General features: G+C 37.9%; 1 protein-coding gene across 1 annotated transcript in view; it reads left to right on the top strand.

The window, feature by feature from the left end:
- Positions 1-17863, top strand: part of GRIN3A (glutamate ionotropic receptor NMDA type subunit 3A) — a 150945-nt gene that overhangs the window by 29528 nt on the left and 103554 nt on the right. The window contains exon 2 of the mRNA XM_019948871.3: positions 15765-16369. Coding sequence (XP_019804430.1) covers positions 15765-16369 — 605 coding nt within the window. The remainder of the gene's footprint in view (positions 1-15764; positions 16370-17863) is intronic.

Genomic DNA, 17863 nt, shown 5'->3' with positions numbered 1-17863 from the left:
GTAGCCCCCGCTCTCCTCAACTAGAGAAAGCCCGCGCATAGCAACAAAGACCCAACACAGCCAAAAATAAATAAATAAATAAATGTATTAAAAAAAAAATGGGAGCACAGATATCTTTAAAAAAAGAAACAGTGAGATGATGAAGGTGATTGAATTTGAGATATATTTTGGAGTGAATGAGACTTACTGATGGATTAATAAGGGATATGAAGACTTGTTAGTTTTTGGTCGGAGCAGTCAGTGTGGATGATGGTACTTGGGGAGGGCTTTCAAGAAAGTGGATTTGGCAGGGGTGGAGTGGGGGTAAGAGGAAAGAACACAATGAATCTCTTTGGACTTGTTAGGTTTCAGATGCCTAACAGGAATCCAAAAAGAGGTATCAAGAAGGCAGTCAAACACACAAGGCCCAGGTTAGAGAATAAAGGGTATACGTGGTACTTAAATTTAGTAGGCTGTAGCGCAGATGAGAAAACAGGAGGCAAGGACAGAGCCAGGGGCATCAAATTTAGAAAAATGATAGACTGATAAACTGGTGAGGTAAGAAGAAAACAAGGCCCATCTATGGAACTGAGAAGCCTAGAAGATGAAGTGTCTCAAGAGGGAGTGAAAAACTGTGTTGTATGGTATTTAGAGGTGAGTCACCTATACAATGAAAATCATCCTTTCACTTCAGTAGTATCTGGTCATTGTCTGCTTCAATAAAAGTTGTGGTGGTGAATTCAAAAGCCTGATCAGGTGAGAAAAATGAAAAATGAGGAATAAGTAATTTTAAGTGTTGATACATCTTCAGACTTGTGCTGCAGAAAAGGAGTAATAGCTAGAATAGTAGCTGGAGTAGGAAAGTGGATGATATTGAGGATATTTGTAAGCTTATGGGAGATCCCAGGGGAGAGAGAGAAACTGCTGAAGCAAATTCCAGAACAAGGTCATTAGGGAGGTAAGAAAGAAGAAAGAAAAAATTACCCATCATTTCTCTAATTGAAAATTGCCAGGACTTCCCTGGTGGTGCAGTGGTTGAGAATCCGCCTGCCAATGCAGGGGACATGGGTTCGAGCCCTGGTCTGGGAAGATCCCACATGCCGCGGAGAAACTAAGCCTGTGCGCCACAATTACTGAGCCTGCACTCTACAGCCCGCGAGCCACAAATACTGAAGCCCGTGTGCCACAACTACTGAAGCCCACGTGCCTAGAGCCCATGCTCCGCAGCAAGAGAAGCCACCACAATGAGAAGCCCGCACACTACAATGAAGAGTAGCTCCCGCTTGCCGCAACTAGGGGAAGCCTGTGCGCAGCAACGAAGACCCCACACAGCCAAAAATAAATTAAAAAAAAAAAAGAAAATTGCCAGACACTACAGGTACCAGTTCTGGACCCACCTTACTTCAGCTTATAACAATCTGCACTTTATTTTCTTGAGGAAGAGTAAGCATCTTCATACTTCCACTATCTACAGTAAGTGGCAAAGTAGACTAACGCAGGGCAAGGAGAGGGGAGAGTTCATACTGTAGTTCAGGTGTCCGTGTTCCCCTCTCCCATCCTCCAAGCCAAGTTGTGTCTCTGAACTCAAGTAGAAGCTTAATTACTTTCTCTTTTATGCAAACTCCAAGATACTTTGTTATTCGTAGTAATAATAGGTGTGTTATTTTAAGGTTTAAAATACTGATAAGACTTCTGTCATCTTCCTTTGTCCTCTTCTTTCCCTTAACATAGTTTTTATTTATTGTCATTTCCAGTTACTTTGTTAGAATCCCACTGTAGGTTGGTCACAGAGATTTCAAAGTCATTTCTCCAATTCTATAATGGTACCTCAGTCTAGATAACAGGTAACTGAAAGGTTGCCTCAGTATTGATACTTTTGTATATTGAATCATGTTTTAAATGCATCACTGTTGAGCATTTAAACAAATTCAATTATGAATAATTTATAAAGCACAATAAATATTTCTCCACAACCGTCTTTAGAGTAAAGAAAATGACTGACACACACTGAGTTTGAGCATATCATGATTCACTTGTATTTCTAAACAGTGCCTGGGGCGAATATGCATTTGAGCAATTCTGTCAATCCTCTTGGCATTCAGGTGCCACTTTTCTGATTGACATCAGAGAAGATTTGTGTCATCTGGAAGGATAGGATTTTATGGGAAAGCAGATAATAATCATTCTTGGCTCTAGAGAGACACCATATTAGTCAAACAGGAAGGACAATGACATATAAAATAGACACATCTCAGCTAAAGGTCAGACTTCTCCTCCAAATCTAAACTTACGTATCACCGTTTATTCATTCAACCCACACTTCTCTGTGAGTCTCTTATTTTCTGGGCAATGTAACTCAGGATTTCACTATATGAGGGAACATCTCTAGTCCCCAAATATTCCAGAGAAGGAGAGAGATGAGTAAACTAATGATTATGCCATGTAATAAATGAGAGGCAAATGTACAAAATATGGTGGGGCTGCAGATAAAAGACAGACAAGTAATACAACTTGAGGGTGAAGCAAGTAACAATGTTTAACCAGAGAAAAGAAACCTGAGCACAGCCTTGAAAGATGACTAGGAGTTAGTGATGCAAAAAGAGAGGTAAAGAGTGTTCTGGGCAGAGAAAATGATCCATGGATGTAGAGGCAAGAGAGCTGGGAATTCCAAGGTTTTTGAAGTGGCTTCCAAGATCAAAGGAAACTAAGATATATTTAGACAATTGAATAAACAGTACCACCCCTGTTGTGCTTCAAAGGAGATAAGGATGACGGCTAGAAAACAGAGATGTAACAGTCAGCTCTGATGGATCTTGCATAATCTGGAAAGGGAGGCAAGAAATAAGATATCAGGACTCTCCAGGATCACCCAGGACACAGGCAGAGGGAGAGAGAAAATCATCAACATTGTGAATTTAGCACTTTGAGATGCTGGACTGGGTTACAAAGGCTGGGTTATCAATTCTCTTTTATTCTGGAAACAGTAAAGACCTCTCAAGGTCCCTGATCTCTTTGTGGGTCTATGTTCCCTGGACTGACTTAGAAAACACAATGATGATCTTTGGTGGTTCTTCTCATTTTAAAGCCTAAAGGCCTTTGGTGTGATATGCAAGAGTTTAAAAAAAATAAAAATGCCAATAGAGGCTAAATAATGCTAACAGAATGAATATATATGGACAGTAAGTAATTCCAGAAAGAGATCATTCCAGAGTTCATATAGTAAGTTGGATGGAAACCCAGAAAATCCATTTTATTTGATTTAATTCTTTTTAGCACTAGATATGTTAGCGATTAACGTTTCCCTTTCAAGACATGATGTGATTGTATATGTTTGTCACAGTGGAGAAGAAAAATTAGTGAATTCATAAATCAGTACACTCTATATACCTCTTTTATAAAAAGCAATTATTTGTGGTTTAAGGACTGCAGAGAGATATTAGAGTGTGCAAGTTTGGGCTGAGCCTGAATCTTTCCTTTAAAATAAAATTAAACACAAGTAGATATATTCATAAATATTAAAAATTTAGTCATATTCACAAAAGACTGTAAGGAAGACAGACCACCTCAATTAAATTATCAACTTTCAAAATAGAACGAGAAAGACCTTTAACTCACTCTTGCACCTTAATACATGGCATTCTGTAAACTGTACAGGAGTTTGAATTAAGTGAGCTTTAAGGTCCCTTATAAACCAAATGATAAAATCATAAGTGCACTAATTAGCTTTTGGTGGACCTTCAAACAATATTTCTGCCTTATCTGATTATCACTAGGCTTGAATGGATACAGGCAATGATGTGACAAGCGAGTTCACAACAGGGCCAGATGCAATCCAAATCTTAAGTTTGAAAATTAACCAAACAGTTCATTTTTCATTTCATAATAAGTGACAATGCTCACATAGACCATCCTGAATGAACATAGGTCTGTTCATTCAGGATTCATCATTCTGGACCTGAAGTCACCAGAACTGCTTATAGAGGCTTTAAGAGTTTGAAGGCTCTAATTCTACTTTCTCTAATTCATGAGAAAGTACTGCCTCTGTGACCAGAGACTTTGAAACTAAATTCAATATTTCTAATGCCTTCTTATGTTGAACCAGGATTTGAGAGGTACAAAGAATTAACTATGCTAATGTGTGCCTATTAATGCAAGTGAAATAAAATGTATTGCAGCAAAGCTTAATCATAATGAATAGATCACAAGTTTTGAAATAAGGTGGTAAGATGGAAATTTACTTAGATACTATTTAAGGTCATGCTAATACTATTTCTAGTATTAAACTGGTCAGTGTCAGGTAGCAAGCAATGAATGTGAGTCCATCTAATTTTTCAAAATTTTCAAATGAAATAAGAAGCCATTATGCGACTAAATTGATTTTATAGATTTTATGATATTATAAAAATTAATCTGGAATGCTAAACCAGAATATACGAAAGCCATGTTACATCACAATTAGTTGAACCATGGTTTAAATGTACAAAACATGTACTTGTATCAATTAAAAAATGGCTTACAGAATCGAGAAAAAAGTTTATGTCAACTGTGGTGTCAGTTAATAGAAATAATCAACATTTAGCTGACTTTTCATTCTTAGTATAATAAAGCAAATTAGTATGTGACATAAGCCATCTCTTAATAATAGTTTCAAGCTGCATTGACATGAAATAATCAAATTTCCATAGGAAATTTAACTTGCATGCTAGACAGTTTATCTGGTGCACATTTCAACAGTTCCCATTATAAGAAAATATGCTGCAGTTTGTCACTGAGAGAGTGTCTATAACAATAGTTGGAATACTTCAATAAATTTTAATTATCTTATAAATCATCTGCCCTGCTGATACCTGTAAATGTGGAAGTTCGTTCAAATACTACTTAATTTGACGAAAACCTGAGCATGGAAATAGGAACTAAAATCAGTCTTAAACCAACATCTTTATTCCAAAAGTTGTTGAAGTGTAACAAATAATGTTATCCTCTGTAATATGAAGACGAAAAAGTTGGCATAGAATTTGAAAATTATATCTAACTTGAACATTCTAGTCTAGAAATGCCTCCTTTACCTCTATCCAGCTTATTGATCCTGCCAACCCCCTACTGTCCAGAAAACAGACATGCAAATGCATCGTGTCCCCTATTGTAACAGTGCTTTCTACTTCATAAATCACTTTCACATGCATATCATCATGTGGTCTCCACAATGTCCTGAGGTAGTTGGTTGACTATTATTATTCTCTTGTCACAGTTAAAGAAGTGGAAGTCAAGTTCCCCAGAACAGTCCTGATATCAAATCCAGTCCACAGTCTCCTTAATATTTGCTTATAAGATGGTCTTGATGTATTTTACTCTTATTTGAGACAAAATAGTGACATGAGAGTTATACTCTTTCTAGCTCAAAGTATATTAAAAAGAGGCTGCAAGGAGTTGACGAAAGTTGGCAAACTGACAAAACAAAAGGGGATAGTAGGTAACCCTACGCCGTGGCAGGAAAGAGAAAAAATATACTTTCGAGAGAGGCTCAAGAGCTCCAGCATTTCCATAAGCTCAGCCCTATTTAGTTCAGTCAACATGGAAAGCAGCTGGCTCCATGGCCCCTGAGCACATCATGGTCCCGCAGTCAGGCACAGTGTCTGGTGCTGACAACAGAATGCTCTGAGTCATGAGGGAAGGATCAATTGTTCCAGCCCAAGTAAGTGGGCTACTTTTGTTAACAACACCAATGATAATAATAAGGCTAACTTTTACCAGATACTTACTACATGTCGGGCATGTGAGGACACCTCCTTAATTGTCAGATCCTGCCTTCTTCTAGCCTCCTCCTCCCTTCCATGTCATCCATGACCTTCACCTGTAAACTTGGTCTTGCCCCAGTACCCAGGGCTTGTCTGTAATTCAGGAAATAAGGGTGTGAAGATATTTGCCTCATAATCTAAAACTGAAAAACCAAATCACCATTCCTTTTAGTCTGGCTCAAACTTTGGGCCCTATTTCTTGTCACTGGTTTGCTGCTTTCTGTCTAAATTAATCCTCAGTTTGTGTCTTGATGCTGATAATAGTATCCTCTAGACTTTAAAGTCCATAAAAGAAAAGACAACTTTGGCCTTATTTGCTACTGTAGTCCCAGTCAGTACCCAATGACTGGCACAAAACAGATACTCAACTATTCATTAAATAAGCTGAATGTATCACCAGTCTAGCCCTTATACTTCAGTTCTCTTAGTATAATATTCCTAACCTCATCAGCAACGGCATCATTATTATAAGCTACCACTTACTGTTTACTGTGTGCTGATGCTTTATGTATATTATGTTATTTAATACTCACAAACTTTGCAAGGTAGGTGGTATCATTTTCATTGCACAGAAAAGTAAAATGAAGCTCCACGAGGCTAAATGATTTTCACAAAGTCTATCACACAGAACTGGTAAATGGCAGAGCCACAATTCAAACAAAAAGAGCCAAAGTGTTCTCGCCTCTGGGCTCCCCTGGGAGTTGCAGTGACCTACTGAACCCCAAACCAAGGTTTTGGACCTTGCTGCCTGCTACTAGTCTTTCCTGATGTCAAAGGGCCACATTTTCAGTGACTCCCTGTCCCTGGTTCACCTTTTCCTACACTGGGCCATTTTGCCTGTACTGACTACTCTCTTGAGCACCATATGACTACATATCTTCTGTAGCCACATCCTTTTAAACAAAGTCCTCCCCCTCCCCAAGTATACTGGTGACAGTTTTAAGCCCCAGAATTTGTACCTGGGCAGGGTATATCTTGTATGCCTGGGCTGAGAGGACAGAACTCAGAGAGTGAGTGGCAGCTAAAGGCTTTCAAGATTACCAAAGGCCAGGTGAGAGAAACAAAGTAAAACCATCCACAACAAAAAGTAGAAGTGGGTGGAACACAGATGAAAGAGTTGAGTATCGATAATTAGATGGATCTAGAATGGGAAAAAATACGTGATCGAAAGCCCAGCACAGGAAGCTTGAGTGATTGCCACAAGCTGACCTGCTATGCCCCTGACTTCTCTTTCTGGAAATTGGCCTAAGGTGAAAAAGGATTGAGTTGGTTCAAATAGTACCTACTGCATGCATGTGTCTGCTCATTCCTCTGCCTGAAGACATGCATCTCTGTACCCAAGGCCTGACATATAATAGCCTTTCAACCCTTGCTTTGTTGGATGAATCCATCAGCCAATTGTTGTTGAAGACAGTGTATCTGTACCAACACTTCCTCCTAAAACTGAGCCAGTCTACCGGTGTCTGCTCTATTTCCAGGAGGGAAGACTAGCTTTCCTCAAACTGCTGCAGTGAAACAGACCACACCCAGCATGATTGGCAGGATTATGCCAACTGTACCACGTATCCATAATCCTGCCTTCTGAAGCATTCATTGTATTCTACTACTCTCTTATATATTGCTTCATATATCACTCAAAAATCCTGAGGGATATATCCTAAGATCTTTGTTGACACTCCCATACATAACAGTCAAACACCATTGTAGATTATAGTTTCGTCCATGAAGTTCAGTAGAATCTAAATGAAAAACTTAAGTGACCTTCTCCAAACTTTCTTATTTTACCAAACACAAAACTCATGTCATTAATTATACCACTGGCTTTCTTTGTTAAATTGTCATTATTGAAGAAACACAAGTCTTGTTTCACAAGAGTTGCTACAAATGGGAGGATGAGGGAAGAAAATGGCTGAGAAGCCGTGTGCACGCTGAGCAGCAGGCTTGGCCTCCCTCACTGGCGCCCGTATGCCAGCCGCACAGGGCATGTCATGCTAACCCATACCATGACACATCTTAAAAGGGACTTGATTCCATGGGCTTTTAGGATTACTTGCAAATAACTAGAGCTATAAATTTTAATCTACAAATGTCAAGACTCTAATGCACATTTTATTCTTACCAAGTGGAGGGAGCAGTATAGAGTACTGGCCCAAAGCACAGGCTTTCAAGTCTTACAAACTTGGATTTTGGACCCAGGCTCTATTTCTCAGTAGCTGTGCAACCTTGGGGAAATTGCTCACTCTTTCTGAGCCTCATTTTTGTCATCTGTTAAAGGAGGCTAATCATCGTAATCACCTCATGAGGTCATTGTGAGGATAAAATAAGACAATATGCAAAAAGCACTAGGGCCATTGGTAGGTATTAGCTTTTCATTTGTATTATTATTATTATTAGATTACAATTTCTGGGCAGGGACTATGCCTTATGTTTGCCTGAATCCCTAATGCAACTGCAAAAACAGTTAATTTATTTAAAAGCCTGGGCTTCTAAAGGAATAAGCTTTAATTTTCAGAAAGAAAAAGACTTCTATATAATATAGGTCAAATGAGCTGTGCGGTAATGAGAAACAGCAAACTTCCTGCAGCCTCCTTGGCTGAGGAGAAGCGAGAGCAGTGTAGGAAGTAGTTCTGAGCCCTTTGAACACCTTTAGCAATCAGCAGACTTAGGTATAGAAAGGAATTTCATCTCCATTAAAAGTAGTGGAAATATGCTCACTTGAACTTTCTGAGCTTTGACCTAGAAGTCAAAACTAAATGGGTTTGCTTCCCCAGGCAAGAGCTGAGAGAATTTCATCTTTTCTCCTCTCTTGAAGCAAACCCAACCTCATTACCTCTTTTCTTCTGTCAGGGAATATCTCAAAGTATCTGACAAGCTCGTTGCTGCAATGAATTCTGTTTTTGAAACTTTTACTGATCCCCAAAATAGCTGAATCTGTGCTCTTGGAAAGAACAAAGATTGATGGGGGATCTCCAGCAACTGGCGCCCAAAATTCCTTAACTCGTGATGTCACACTGGAGCTAGTTACCAAAGAAAGAAGTCTTTTGCTTTGGGGATTTTTTATGGAGGGTGGGGGGAGTGTGTGCTCTGCTGTGAATATGATGTCTTCCAAATAAATAGCAGCTCCCATCCTGAGATGGAGTTGCTCTTTTCCTGCTAAGGAGTTGGTATAATTGGTATATGTAAAAGATATTTATTGCAGGGACCATTGGGTGAAAATAGAAAAGAGAAAGGAAAAAGAGCAAGAATAGCAAAGAAAAAAATTGTATTGCAATCACTTTAGCAGGCATGTCCAACACAATGACTTAACTCTAAGAAAACTGTAACAACTATTACTTACTGGGCCTTCACTCTGGGCCAGTTACTTTCCATGCATTATCACATTCTCACATTTAATTCTCTAAATGAACCTGTAAGGTAGGAGGTAGTATTTTCCTTGTTTTAGAGATGAGAAATTTATGACTCAGAGACACTGAGTGACTTGTTGAAAGCCACATGGCTTGTAAATGATGGAGCCAGAAGCTAAGGATAGGTTGCTAGGACTACTAAGTCCTAAGCACAATACTTACTGTCCCACAAAAGGAGAGAAAAGCTCAGCTGACTGAAGACAGTGGTCCAGCCAGAAGGGACAGTTTAGGATTTGAGCAAGAACATTGAAGACACTGCAAAAGGGGAGGGTAAAGAATCAAGCAGAGGGGACTTCCCTGGTGGCACAGTGGTTAAGAACCCACCTGCCAATGCAGGGGACACGGGTTCCAGTGCTGGTCCGGGAAGATCCCACATGCCGCGGGCAACTGAGTCCCTGTGCCACAGCTACTGAGCCTGCACTCTAGTGCCCACAAGCCACAACTACTGAGCCTGCATGCTGCAACTACTGAAGCCTGTGCACCTAGAGCCTGTGCTCCGCAACAAGAGAAGCCACCGCAATAAAAAGCCTGCGCGCCGTAACGAAGAGTAGCCCCTGCTCACCGCAACTAGAGAAAGCCCGCGTGCAGCAACGAAGACCCAATGCAGCCAAGAATAAATAAATAAATAAATAAATAAATAAATAAATAAATAAATAAAATTTTAAAAAAAAGAATCAAGCAGAGGGAATGTAGAAGCAGGTAGTGGCTCCAATCATTTATCTGGGACTAGGAAGATTGTACCTAGTCAAAGAGGAATGGATGGTCAAAATGAAACTACATTTTTAGTTAAATGTGTATTTTTTAAAAAATCAGTATTTGTGTTTACCTATATATAGTGATTAATCATTTTTATACACATCCCTTACTTTTTCTAAAGTCCCAGTTAGAGAGTGCTTATACAGTGCAAATATGTGCATCCACCTACCCTACTAATCATAATTATTACACTTTTCCTGGGATACTCTTTCCCCTTTCCTAGTCTTGCTACACCTTATTAGTTTCATTTACAGTAATTTCCATAATTTATAATTATATTAAGTGTTTGTCTACTTATCTGTAAATTGTCTATCTCTCACCCACTGTACAGACAACAGGAAATTTTTACAGAGAGTATGGCTCACAGTAGGAGCTTAAAATTAATTTTCTTGATTGAATGAATGCTCAGTCATGGGTTCTATTTCCTGATTGATTAGTAAATGTTCTTTACATTTTGTGACCATTAACTCTGTCAAATATGTTGCAAATATTCTTTTGTTTCTCATGTTTTTATTTTTTTGTTTGCTTATGAGAGGTGTTTAATGCTGGAAATAAAGCATATTGTAATATTTAGTTTAATGTATTTCTCTTTATCATTGTGATTTCTGACACATTTACCTATATGCTCTAACTTTTAATGATTTGACATTGTACTTTTAACTCTTAAATGGCCTGGAATTTATTTTTAATATATGGTAGAACTAGGACTTTAAATGATATGTATTTTCCCAAATAATCTATTTTCTCAACTCTTAACTTCATATGTTTCTTCTATATTCCTTTATAATTTTCAGTGTATAGTATTCAATATATTAATATAGTATATTAAATCAATGTACTTCTTAATGTGCATTAACATCTGTTCTATTTATTTACCTGTTAATCCTTTTGTTAATACTTACCTGTTTTAATTATTATGGTTATATAAAAATTGCATTTTCTGTTGTGTTCTAATATCTCTTAAGGCACAGCCCCTCTATCTTTTTATTTTTCCACATTTTCTTACCCTTCTCGCCTGGTTTTTGTTTCTGTGGAATTTTAATCTTTTACTAGTTGTAAATCCACTGTGCTCCATAACAGCTAAAGCAATCTTCCCTTACACAATTGAATAAATCTCTGACACTTCTGCAATTCTCTGACACTGGCAACTGCACTGCTGTCTTGGCAACTCCTCTCTCCTTCCAGCTCTGCACTTGACTTGTTGAGATTTCATTCCATGAGTGCATTTCAACATGGCCATTTCCCATCCACACTTCTGGCCCATATTTTTGGGAATGTCAGCCCCCAAATAATGTAGAAGCAGATTATGATGGGAATAAAACCCTAAAACTCAGTGGAGAGTGGAGTGGAGAGGCGTGTTATCTTGCTTCGAAATAAAGACTCAATTCAAAGTATCAGAAAATTACATTAGAAAATTCCTTAAGTTAGCGAAAACATAGAAGCAACCTAAGTGTCCATCAAAAGATGAGTGGATAAAGCAGATGTGTGATACACACACACACACACACACACACACACACACACACACACACACACAATGGAATATTACTCAGCCATAAAAAAGGATGAAATCTTGCCACTTGTGACAACATGGTTGGGTCTAGAGGGTATTACGCTAAGTGAAGTAAGTCAGACAGAGAAAGACAAGTACCATATGGTTTCACTTATATGTGGAATCTAAAAAACAAAACGGATCAACAAACAAAAACAAAGCAGAAACAGACATAGATAAAGAGAACAAACTGGTGGTTGCCAGAGGTTGGGGTGGAGGTTGGATGAAATAGGTGAAAGAGACTAAGAGATACAAACTACCAGTTATAAAATAAATAACTTATGAGGAAGTATTAGACAGCTTAAGGAATATAGTATTCAATAATACTGTAATAATTTTGAATGGTGACAGATGGTTACCAGACTTATTATGGTGATCATTTCATAATATATTTGAATGTCAAATCACTGTTGCACACCTGAAATTGACATAATGTTGTACATTAACTATACTTCAGTTTTTAAAAATTGCCTATTTAATTTGGCATATATGATTTTGTGTATATAACTGTGTACAATAACATGTATTTATTACAATACATAATACCTATATATAATAGTCATAAGTAATAAAGAATACACTCACTTAGGATAATTAGAATTATCAGTACTACTTCATTTTTCTCTCCCCCTACCTCCTCCTGAGCCTGTATATTTTAATTTATATAAATTGAATGCACTTATGAAGCAGTTTTTACTGTCAGCATGGTTGAGAGAGGCTTCCTAACTCAAGTTGTTTTGTTATTGGATCTCTGATTTAGGAGATAAACAATGTAGAAAATTTTTTTTTAATTATACCTTCCTTCAGGCATGGGTTGTTCTTCTGCAAGCAGCAAACTATCTCTCAGACATAGATTTTGATTCTCAGTTTCATTTGATAGGTCTTGTTTAATTTTTGTCCCAGATTTTGATGAAAGTTTTACTATTAGGCTTGAATTTTTTGTTTTAAGTTTTCATATCTGTGTGTGTGTGTGTCATGCACACACACGTACACGCACCTTTCCCTTGATTATTATATGGAGAGAAATTAGGAGATTTTGCTTCTGAGGCTGCCAGATAAATACAATATCACTAGATGTTTCTAAACTATTATTTAATAAATATTTATTTGAAGAATTGTGTTCCTTAAATTCGTGTAAGGATTAACTTCCACATCTAGACTTTCTTACTAGAATTGTTCGTAGGGATGAGTGTGATTATACAGATCACATAATCCACGGGGAGGGGCTTTCATTTTACTCCTCTGTCACTCTCTCATGCCAAATGCATTTGTCTCTCTGGTGCTGAATGCTCAATGTGATTAGCTAATTTTACTTCCCTATTTAGCAAGAGGAGAACATTTTCATCTCTGCCTCCATTAGAACATGATCCTCACATACTGATTTAATGAATCTCTCTGTAGGAAGTGGATAGATGGGCCTTTGTCCCCACTGGGGGCAAAATATTGGGTCGTGCAGCTCTGCTGGAAATGGTTTTCTTCTCAGTCTTTCAGTGACAAGATTATGATCATAGCCCAGGATGGACAAAAGAAAATTCCAGTTGATAAATACTATCTCTGGTTAACTAATAACTGTGTTAGAAGAGATGATTGAGATATGGTCCTTATCCTAAAGGAGCTTCCAGTCTAGTGTGGGAGATAAGCACTTAACCAAATAACTAACTTACGGTATGAAGGGTGCTGTAATAAAGGGATGAACAAAATGACACCCTGACACAGACATGAGACGATTAATTCTGCTTGGGCAACAGTCAGAGGGGCAGTCAAACAAAAACCCAGTTCACCATTGCAGGAAATCAAAAGGGCAAAAATACTGCGAGGAAAAAAGCTCAGCAGCAGAAACAGTAGTAAGTGGAACGTAAGCTAATTTCTGGAAATCTGCATGCAAGAGTTGAGTTCTGAAGGATGAATATGAATATAGGCAAGTACATTCACAGGTGGAGAATTCAGCGTATCAAATTTGTGTAGATGTGAACATGCTCACTCTGACACAAGAAAAATAATTTGTCTACTATGACCTGTCTTGGGGTACATGTTTGGAGTGTTACAGGTGAAGTTTGAAATTTGTCCTATGGGTGATTCAGAGGTTATGGTGCAGAAGAATGATATGGTCATATTTATGTTTTAGAAAGAAAACTGGCAACAGAATAGGGAACTGAGGCCAAGAAAACAGTTGGGAATAATTTGTTCCTGCCAGCTAAATGTATAGCTTGCCTTCCATTGCTCACTGATTCTGGAAGAGGGTTAAGGCACAGGAGGATATAAAAAGGAAGGAAAGGAAGAAAGTTAAAAGAGGAGGAAAGAAAGGACTCTCTGGAGCAATTTATATTCATCAGTAGTAAGAGTGAGGAAATGAAGCTTCTGGTCCTTTATCTTATATGGCATCCCAAGCCTAGAAACAGGAACTACCTACCTCCTGGTTTTTTGACACCTTTCTCTTTTTGCTTCTTACATCTGACCTTGTCACTAAATTTTAATTTTAAAAAAACCTTTTTTTAAATCACTCTTCCTATCATTACCAACACTGGCTTCCAGTTTAAACCCTTAGCACCTTATCGAAATCCTAGAAGGCTTGTTTTCCCTCTTCCTTTTGAATGCTACCAATAGATGATCCTCCAAAAGCTCTGGTTTTATCATTACAAGTCCTGCTCAAAAGCTTAATTTAGAAGGACAAAAGTCAAGTTATCAAAATAAATTTTAAGACTCCCTCTTCCTTACCATTATGATTACTCTCATTTACTGCCTTTGGTAATAGTTTTTCGCCCATAAATTCCTTTGGAATCCTCACTCCTTATTCTACACATATCAGAATGCTTTTAACCCTTCAAAGAGTTCAAAGTTCAACTCAAACTCTATTTCTTGTTATACACTTTTTGGTAGTGTATAACAAGAAATAAAGGAAGGCCACACTTCTTTCCTTTTGTACAAGGGCATGAAATTTTACTGCGAAAGCCCTCCTCATGTTATTGACTTGAATGTTTGGCAAATTCTCAAAAATAGTTCAATAGTCTAATAGCTCCAAAATGGGACCATATTTAGTCAATTTGGACTGTGTCTATTGTACACTACCTTGTGTAAAGCATTGTGCTAACCATCCTCAGGATGTCAGTGTTAAAGGATAAATATGTCAAATGTCTACTCTCAGAACAATTAACAGATTCATTCATTAGAGGACTATTTCCACTTCATCTATATAATTAATAGTTTGTGATTTTTTCAAATAAGATACTTTTCTTTCATTGAGTTGGTGAGCTCTATAAGTAGATGAAATTGTGGTGGAAGTTACATATATGTGTTTAAATGGCACACATTTCACCCTTCACAGCAAGAATCCAGTCTCAGTAGATACAGAAATGCAATCAAACCTTCAATATTAGACTATGTATTTAATTTTTATAAGTATATTGTTAATTATTCCATATGTATTAGTGTATTTAGCCTGCTGTAACACAGACTGGGTAGCTTGTAAACAACAGAATTTCATTTCTCACAATTCTGGAGGCTAGAAGTTCGAAATCAGGGTCCCAGCATGGTGGCAGACTGCCAGCTTCTCACTGTGTCCTCATATTGTGGAAGGGGTAAGGGAATTCTTTTGAGCCTCTTGGACATTAATCTCATTCATGAGGGTTCTGCCCTCATGACCTAATTACTTCCCAAAGGCCCCATCACCTCATACCATCACATTGGGGATTAGGATTTCAACATATGAATTTTGGGGAACATAAACATTCAAACATAGCACCACATATATTAAATGTGCCTTCCTCAGGGGCTAGAAGTTTGGGAAACTATGATGCATCCTTTTTCCACACCATCCTTAATACAAGCACCTGCACTGTTTTAAGATTTTTCTACTAGTAGTTTTAAAGGAAATCAAAAGTAATTTCTTTAAATTATTTCACCTGACAGGAAAATTGGACAAATGAGTTAAGAAGAGGGATAGTTAGAAATGGGATGCCTAAAGGAGACTGTCTGTAGGAAGTAGACAAGCCTGATAAAAATTTAAGACTAAATGTACAGTTGTGTCACCCCTGACATTTACACCAAGAATCATCTGCCCTCTGGTACTCTGAGCAAAAATTATAAGGAAATCAGTTGTAAGGAATCAATCCCATTAGACAGGAAACATAGCTTTCAAAATTATGGGAATTTTATCCCAGAGGCACTTGAATATCATAGGGAAAAATAAAAGATGAAGCCTCATAAGAAAGCAAAAGTACCCTATATTATAATCTTTGGCCATTACTTTCTAATTCTTCTTTTTCATATCTTTAAATACAGAATCCCCTTCACCTCCAACTGAGTTTAGAAAATTCATTAAGTTCTGATGCTGATGTCACTGTCTCAATCCTGACCATGAACAACTGGTACAATTTTAGCTTGTTGCTGTGCCAGGAAGACTGGAACATCACCGACTTCCTCGTCCTTACCCAGAATAATTCCAAGTTCCACCTGGGCTCTATCATCAACATCACCATCAACCTCTCCTCCACTGAGGACCTCTTGAGCTTCCTGCAGGTCCAGCTTGAGAGCGTTAAGAACAGTACGCCCACAATGGTGATGTTTGGCTGCGACATGGAAAGTATCCGGCGGATTTTCGAAATTACCACCCAGTTTGGGGTAGCAGCCCCTGAGCTTCATTGGGTGCTGGGGGATTCCCAGAATGTTGAGCAACTGAGGACAGAAGGTCTGCCCTTAGGGCTCATTGCTCATGGAAAAACAACACAGTCTGTCTTTGAGTACTATGTACAAGATGCCATGGAACTGGTTGCAAGAGCTGTAGCCACAGCCACCATGATCCAGCCAGAACTTGCTCTCATTCCCAGCACGATGAACTGCATGGATGTGGAAACTGCAAATCTCACTTCAGGACAATATTTATCAAGGTAGGATGCAAGACCTGGTTTACATCCCCAGTCATAGGACTCTGATAGGAAATAAAATCTCCCTATCTATCCCATTTGCAGAAAGCACATGGCATATAGTAGGGAATCCTCAGTCCCACTTTTAAATCCTGGCTTAGTCCCATACTAGCTATGTGTTCTTGGCAAGCTATTTAAAAACTCTGAGCCTCAGTTTTCTCATTAGTAAACTAAGATAATATTAAATAGCTTGATATATTATAATAAAGACACCACAAAATTCTATATGAAAAGTACCTAACACTGCTCAGCTCATAGTAGATGCACAAGAAATGTTTCCATCCCTGCTCCCTCTTTCCTATATCAAAAGACTTGGACAAATCTCTCTAAATCTATACAGAGAAAAAAATTAGTCACGCTAGAGATAGACTTTTCTCTCTACTCCCAGGCTATGATGAATAAGGCAGAATAGAGAAGTGACTAAAGACATAGACCCTGGAGCCAGACTCCCTATGCTTGAATTTTAGCTTTGCATGACTTGGTCAAGTGATTTAACTTCTCTGAGCCTTAGTTTCCAATGTCCTATACTCATTTATGTAAAAAGATATAACAGTAGATCCTACTATCCATGGAGGAGTTGTGATAGGTAGATGGTAGATGATAGGTAAGTAGATAGATAGAACTAAGAGTTCCACAAGAGTAAAATGTATATATATATTTTTTATGTTATATATATATATATATATATATATATATATATATATATATACTTTTTAAAATTAGCTACCTTTCTTTTCCAGTTCCTCAATCTGGTTCAGAATCTAGAATGAAAAAGCCTGTTTAAGTTAAAGAATAATTCATCCTATAGACATGGTTTTCATGATCCCTGGAAAAAGGAGAAATCCTTAAAGGATATTTTACAGGGGCCTAGATTTTTTTCCTGAAAAGGACCACCTATGGTCAGAGAGGCCAAATCACAGAATTATTGCTGTTTCAGAGATGAAGGCTTAGCTATAGTCTGGCCCCATTTTAGGAAGTCCTCTTCGAACAGGGACATCTGACTGTGTTGAGGAGCACAAGGTAACCTCATGGTGTCTTGCCTTTTAAAAGACATGAACGTTTGAGGAAAGATCAGAAAGTGCCAAGCATTTTACATTTAATTTCACATGTATGGACTGAGCACCTACTATGCGCAAGGCAACATGTTAAATGCCATATATATGGCAGAGTTTAAGCACAGCCTACACACTCCTTAAAGAATGTTAATAAAATAAAATATCTCAAAAACTCACTTATTAGGAATCTATAAATGATAAAATTAGATGTCCTATCATCAACTGAACTTTCCATTTTTTCCATAATGTATTTGAATTTCCTCAAGATTAAAGTCTATGAAAAAAAATAAGGTCTATGCATGTTTTATTTTATAGCCACTATCCAGAACTAATCTGGTTTTTTTTTTAATCTTTTTTTTTTTTGGCTGCATTGGGTCTTCGTTGCTGTGCACGGGCTTTCTCT

This window comes from Tursiops truncatus, chromosome 6 (genome assembly GCF_011762595.2).
Source record: "Tursiops truncatus isolate mTurTru1 chromosome 6, mTurTru1.mat.Y, whole genome shotgun sequence".
Lineage (NCBI taxonomy): Eukaryota > Metazoa > Chordata > Mammalia > Artiodactyla > Delphinidae > Tursiops > Tursiops truncatus.
This window is presented reverse-complemented; position numbering and strand designations above follow the sequence as displayed.